Source organism: Cariama cristata, unplaced genomic scaffold, assembly GCF_000690535.1.
Source record: "Cariama cristata isolate BGI_N322 unplaced genomic scaffold, ASM69053v1 scaffold34913, whole genome shotgun sequence".
In the NCBI taxonomy this organism is placed as follows: Eukaryota; Metazoa; Chordata; class Aves; order Cariamiformes; family Cariamidae; genus Cariama; species Cariama cristata.
In genome coordinates this window covers 6,256-12,544 of record NW_009610725.1, presented here as the reverse complement: position 1 = coordinate 12,544, position 6,289 = coordinate 6,256, and the positions used below count along the sequence as shown (strand labels likewise).

Sequence of the window (6,289 nt, the reverse complement as noted above, 5' to 3'; positions counted from 1 at the left end):
GTTTTGCAACCAGCGGAGCGCAGCGGCCCGGCGCAGGGCACCGCAGGTGGGTGTGATGTTTGCTCTCTAGGCTGATGCAGCTCTGTTTGGATTAGACCGGTTCAGGTGATCTAGGCAGACTGCGTATTAAAAATATTTTCAAACGGTTAGATATTGCATTGCCTTTTTTGGCTTTGCACGCTGGATAGGGAGAGAACACGTTTGCAAATAATTTAATGGAAGGATTTATTTTTCTTTTATGTTTACCTTGCAGTCACATATTCAAAACAAAGCTACGCTTTTATCAAAACATAAAAGGGTCGCTGTGGTGAGACACATGGCTCCTGTCTGGTCAGAAACAGTGCAAAAGGCCCTTTAAATAAACACATGGAGCAGGAAACAATTGGAACAATTTGCAGCGGTTGCCGGAGGTTCCCGTCTGTTCTGTTTCTGTAGCTGGCACAAACCCCTTTCGGACATCGCGGGTTAGTCTCTCCTGCACGCAGCCTGAACGGCAAAGCCCAGCTTGGCTGAGGGTGCGTTGGGCTGCCCGAACGCCTGGTGCCCCTGCAAGGGGACTGGGCAGCACCGGTGTAACAAGATGCCCACGGGCAATCCCAGAAATGTTATCTTGGAAAAATTCCTAGATCCTATCTGCTTAAAAAAAATAGAGAGTGGCTGGGGCTTTCTCCTGTGCTGGTTCCATAGGTGAGGACCTGGGAATCAAACTGGCTTCTCGAGCCTCCCAGCCTTACTTTGCCCAGCAGAGTTTCTGAATTCTGCTACAGATCCCAAATAGAGCAAAGTCAGCTTGGAGTTCATTTCTCCATCTCTCCCCATTTGTGGTTGCTCTGGGGTTTTGGCCATGGGGGCGGGGCAGGTCTTATCTTTTTATAAGATTTTAAAAAATAGTTTCTTCCCCTTGGAGATATTTTCTTTGCCTTTTTTAACCATTCTTTTCCCTGAAGAGTCTGCAGAACCTCCAGGACCATCCCCAGGGGTCTGGCTTTGCGCTCCTTCAGCATAGCTGAGGCGCTCGTCCTCCCTTCCCGCTGGGTTACAGGCATTTGCAGCTCAGCATCATTTTTTCAGTTCTGCTCTTGCAGTCAGGCTGATCCCACAGTATGAGAGGAGAGCGGGTGAGCTGCTCCAAGCCACACCAGGAGAGGCATTCGGTGGTCAGGCTTACTCTGTGCTTTACCTGCCTTTCGTCTGGTTTGATGTTTGCTGGTAGATAACAGGATTTCAGTCTCTAGCCAAGTGTCTCAAACATGCTACTAATTATTTTAAAAAAAAAAAAAAAATGCCAATTGAAACCGAGATGTTTGGTGTTCATCCAAATCTTCATGCAGAAACACCCACACGCACGCAGAAATTATTGCAGATACACATTAAACTAAATGGTCAGTTCAGTTTCACGGTGGTATGAACAGCTCTGTAATGGCATCAGTAGGAACTAGGTGACAATTAAATATTCTTTCATGTGCATTTTTGCCTAGAAAAAGAACATGAAGTCCCTGACTTCGCACGAAACTGTGTATCTTTGATTAGATGCGATTTATCTGCACTGGGATATAACTGGCTGCCTTCACAAAGCTGTCGTCTCAAACGTTGATTACACATCCTGAAAACACGATGAAGTCTTTGCCAAGTCCTCACATACTTAAGCCTGCTACAGTTCTTGCTTTTGGGGGATGGCAATTAATTAATATAATAGCTTACCTTGGCCATACCGATTAAACTTTCCATTTAAATGCAGGATTTTAAAGGAAAGCCTGTTGCTGATGAATACAAAAGCATTGTACAGTTTTCAGAAAAATGTTATGCTCCCCTACCCAAAAAGACTCTTCCAAACTCTCTCCTCTTGGGTATCAAAGCACTGAAACACATACAATTACTTGTCCTGTATGGCTGAAACGCTTCTCCTATCACCAATTAAAAATGTGTATTTAGTCTTTATGTTCCTTTTATGGTCAGCAGAAAGAAAGAGAAACTGCAAAGCATAATCCGTCCTCTCTTAAAACAGACCGCTGAGATTGGTAGGATGGCTTACGCCCCAGAGGTCCCATCCTGCCCTGGACACTTGGTGCAGCATCGCCTCCACACTTCTCACCCTCCTTTGTCTTTCAGCTCCTGGAGGAGTATCGTTAGTTGTCCCACAACCCAACATCAACGCAACGGTGGCACAAAACATCCTCCTCTCAGTTGAATACTCTTGCAGAGGCATCGCCACCGTCGAGTGGAAGCATGTGTCGAGCTGGGGCACCACCAAAATTGTTGAGTGGAAAAGTGGAAATTATGTCAACATATCCACGATCTACAAGGACAGGGTGACTACTTTTGAGAATGGCTCTATACAGCTTCTGAACGTGGGCATGAGAGACGCCGGCTACTATTTTGTCACTGTAACGGAGGAGTATGGAACCAACACCTACGGCACCATCATAGTCAACGTTTACGGTACAAACTAGATGGAAGTTGTTGGCTTACTCTGTGTTTAAACATTAATCTGCTTGTAATCAGTTTTATAATATTAATTTTTTTCTGTCCTGCCTGCAGAGGTTATCTACGAAGACTTACATTTTGTAGCAGTTCTCTTTGCCTTTCTTGCTGCAGTATCTGCCATTTTGGTCTGCTTCATGTGGCTGTGTAATAAATCTCTGCATCTATTTCAGAAGAAGACGACACACAAACTAACAGGTATCTCTCTAAGAATGCAGTCAAGGTATAGGGTTTTCAAGTCTGAATTTTAAGCCTAAAATTCACCTGTGATTTGAGCCATAAAGGTGCTAAGCACGACACTGAGAAACAAGTCTGGAAGGGCTCAATTCAGTTATCCTGTTCAACTCTTTACTAGCTGAGGCAACTGAGTAACAGGTATTTAGTTGCAGAACGATCCACAGGACATCTACCTTATACATTTTACATCAGAAACCACAGAACACTTCCCAACATTGCTAACTGCAAAACTTTGGGAGAAAAGGCCAGAGCTGCAATAACCCCCCATCAGAGGGCAGGAGACAGTCAAGAGCATCAGCAACGCTCTCGGGGTCTGCACCAGAAGGGTATCTCCTAGGGGAAAATACTCAAATGGCCCTTGGGAGCAGCCCCCACCTCACTTCATGGACGATTGCATCCCTCCCTCTCCTCTCAAACCCCCCTTTCATTGTCCTCTCCTTTGACCCAGTTGTGGACTCCAGCAAACACTGACTAATAGCAAAACCAGACTCCTAACACACGCCAAAGATAGCGGTCATTAAAAGCAGATCAAGGGAACGCAAGGGCTGCACTGAAGGGAACATTCGCATATTAGAGAAGAAATTTCCAAGCCACAGCCAGGGATGTTTGGCCTAGGTAGCAAGACGAAGTGCCACGCTACGGGCCTGGGCTGAAGTTCTGGGCACATCCTTGGAACGGGAAGTTTCTTTTACCACTTCAAAACATTTCAGGCGTTTACCTTCCTTCTTTGTAAGTGCAGATCCACTAGTGGTTTCTTGCCCTGTAGGTAAAAGGTCTCTATTTCTTCTCTAATAAGCGCTGCTTAAGCTGTTATGTTACAATAAGCAGCCTAAGTATCAGTATTTTACTAGACCAAAACAGATACTCAGGAATCCTAAGCCTCATGGCCCAGACTTTTTGTCAACTCTGCAAAACCTGATATGAGAAGAGACGAATTGGGCTCGAGCTGTCTCTTCCATTCTGCCACTCACCTAAGGCTCCAAGGGCTGCTGCTGTTTTCATGGTGCACACACCCTCACAAGCTTCTGTAGCTACTGAAAATTTTCCTATCATGCCAGAATATACAGGCTTTTGTTTGGATAAAGTCTCTTCTTCCTCCAGTTAAAGCCAATCTTCCTACAGAGCTGAATCGAGTACAATTATTTGGCAGAGTTCAGGAAAACCACAGTTCTGGAGATTTGCTCTGTCATCTCCCAGAACATGATCTGAAGCAGGGACCTAACTTCTGCCCCAATTCCACCTTAGAAGAGCCCTCCTTTCAGGAGTCATGAAGAGAGATACAAAGACAGGCCCTATGGACTTTAGTTTTTGTAGTGCCTTTAGTCTTGTGTTGGAAGAAACCGGTGTTACCTTAAAGATTGTGAAGGACTCTTTATGCAGTTAAATATTTTGAAAAGATGTTATTGAAACCCTAAGTGTATATAAGTAAGCTTGAGCTAATATTAAAAAGTTCAAAATGTCTTGGCTATTAACACAGTGTGGTTAATTTTGGAGCACTGGCCTTCCAATCCATTTGCCAATCAATAATAATATCCTTTTATTTGCAGCAAGTACAACTGAAGAGATTGAATTGGAAACCATTGAGTGCTAGCCAAGGACTATCTCATAACAAAAATAACAATTCTACCTCAGGAGAAACCATTGGCAAAGAAAGCAAGAGGAAACGTGAAAGGTAAAATGTTTGTGACTACTGTAGAAACATCCTGACTTGCAAACTTATTAGACATTAAATCAGCAGCATCTGATGGAGCTGTTTTGACCTGTTAAGTTTTTGGCTCTGCTAGCCAAGGTCAAAGTAAAAAAAGAGTATGCTTTCATGCTGAGCATCAACACAATTTTGTGGCTAATTAATAAAATCTACAGCCTCTACCACTCTTAAAAACAATCAACCAACCAACCAAGCCTCTAAGATCAACCCATAAAGGAAATGATCATGGTCTTGAAGGACACCTGTATTTTGGCTACAGCAAGCAGCAAGTCTCCTATTACAGACAGAACAGCCATTAGAATCCTTCAACATAATAAATTTAATGTCTAATTACAGTATTACATTAAAAAATTAATTGCAAGGATTGAATCCTGTTTATTGCACGTATGCTCCTACTTTTGGGCATAAGGAATTTCCTGAAGCTCTGAAGACAAACTGTAATTCTTCACGAGACAAAACTGACTTTGAAACAATGCCGAGCTGGTCAAAGTTCCCCCACTTACATTTCCAATTGTTTACACCGCCCCAGGCTATTAACACACACTTTATAACATTACTAGAGAAGGCTGTTAAACAAGGAACCACCCACAGGCAGGGAAGAGGACGCTGTCTATTAATGATTGGGGGAGGTCAGATAAAATACTGACACATCACACCAGTGGGGTGGCAAAATACTTAACAGTGAGTCCTTCGCAAACTTAGCCCACTGACGAATAGTTTATCTGGGAAGAAAAGTTAAAAGAGAGTTACTTTGAATTTTAGTATTTACAAATATAGTTCTGAAATTGCTTTTGTTAAGAAGCCACCTTTGCTTTCCTATGTTGTAAGATAAAATGAAGTGATCTAAATAATGTTTTCTTGAATCTGCATATTGCACTTATATTTTCCACCTGCAGATCTGCTGGGTGGAATAAAATTTGCTTTTATGAGTGAAAAAGCACTAAACTGACCGAGCTTCAAATTATCCTGTTTTGCTTTTGTAACAAGAAGAATTTTGCAGTGTGAAATAAACTTTGAGAATGTAAGAGACCATGGACTAGTCTGTGTCTGCAGATTGCCACGTGGCTTTTTGAGTCAAACCGCTGCTAGTGCCTCTCTCACGCTTCAGCTCACTTGTTTGCAAAAACCTTTTACAGGACAGGCTGAAGAGCTTCCCCTCTGGTCAGGGACTACGATGCTCAGGTGCAGAGGTACTATGGGTTAGATTTGGAAAAACAGAATTTCTCACCAAGTCCGTGACGACGCAGATAGGTGCCAAACAGGCTTTTTCGAAAGCACCTTGTACGCAATACCTTTAAAAAGTCATCCCTGGATTGAACTGGCCATTTGTAGTACAAAGGGCCTCTTACCCGCTCATAAATTCGGGTACCAGATTCAGCTGGTTGCTCCTTCCTGCATCCAGAACCAGTCAAAAAAGGTGAGAAATTTAAAAGAAAAAAAATAATCCCAGCTACAGCACATCTTGGCAAAGTAACAGTTTGTTCTAATTCTTCGCTTGAAGTATATATTACCAGTCTTCAATATCTTTTGAGTGAACTAAGTTTTGACAACACAGAAGAAGTTGTAAGTGCATCTGTTTCAATCACCAAGCTTGAAGTACTTTGTAAAGTATCCATACAGCACATGGAAGACATCATTACTTTTTTTTTTCTGTTTATGCATTCCAGATTTTTTTTTTAATCCCTAAATCTTAGAATTTGACTGTGAAGTTATTCATTAGGCTGAGCTGAGTATACAACAGGTGCTCTGCCAGACTTACTTAGAAATCAGGAAAAGTGCAGCTTACACTTAACACCATTATTAATCTGCTAACATTGACTTGAACGCTGTAATTAGTAAAGGAAAAGTCAGGACACGTATACA

General features: G+C 42.6%; 1 protein-coding gene across 1 annotated transcript; it reads left to right on the top strand.

The window, feature by feature from the left end:
• Positions 1-2,109: 2,109 nt before the first annotated feature.
• On the top strand, positions 2,110-4,309 carry VSTM5 (V-set and transmembrane domain containing 5; the record flags this gene model as incomplete). Its single annotated transcript, XM_009697974.1, has 3 exons — positions 2,110-2,439; positions 2,539-2,679; positions 4,266-4,309. Coding segments are annotated over 3 exons (515 nt in total), but the record flags the coding sequence as incomplete, so codon positions are not given.
• Between the last annotated feature and the right edge of the window lie 1,980 nt (positions 4,310-6,289).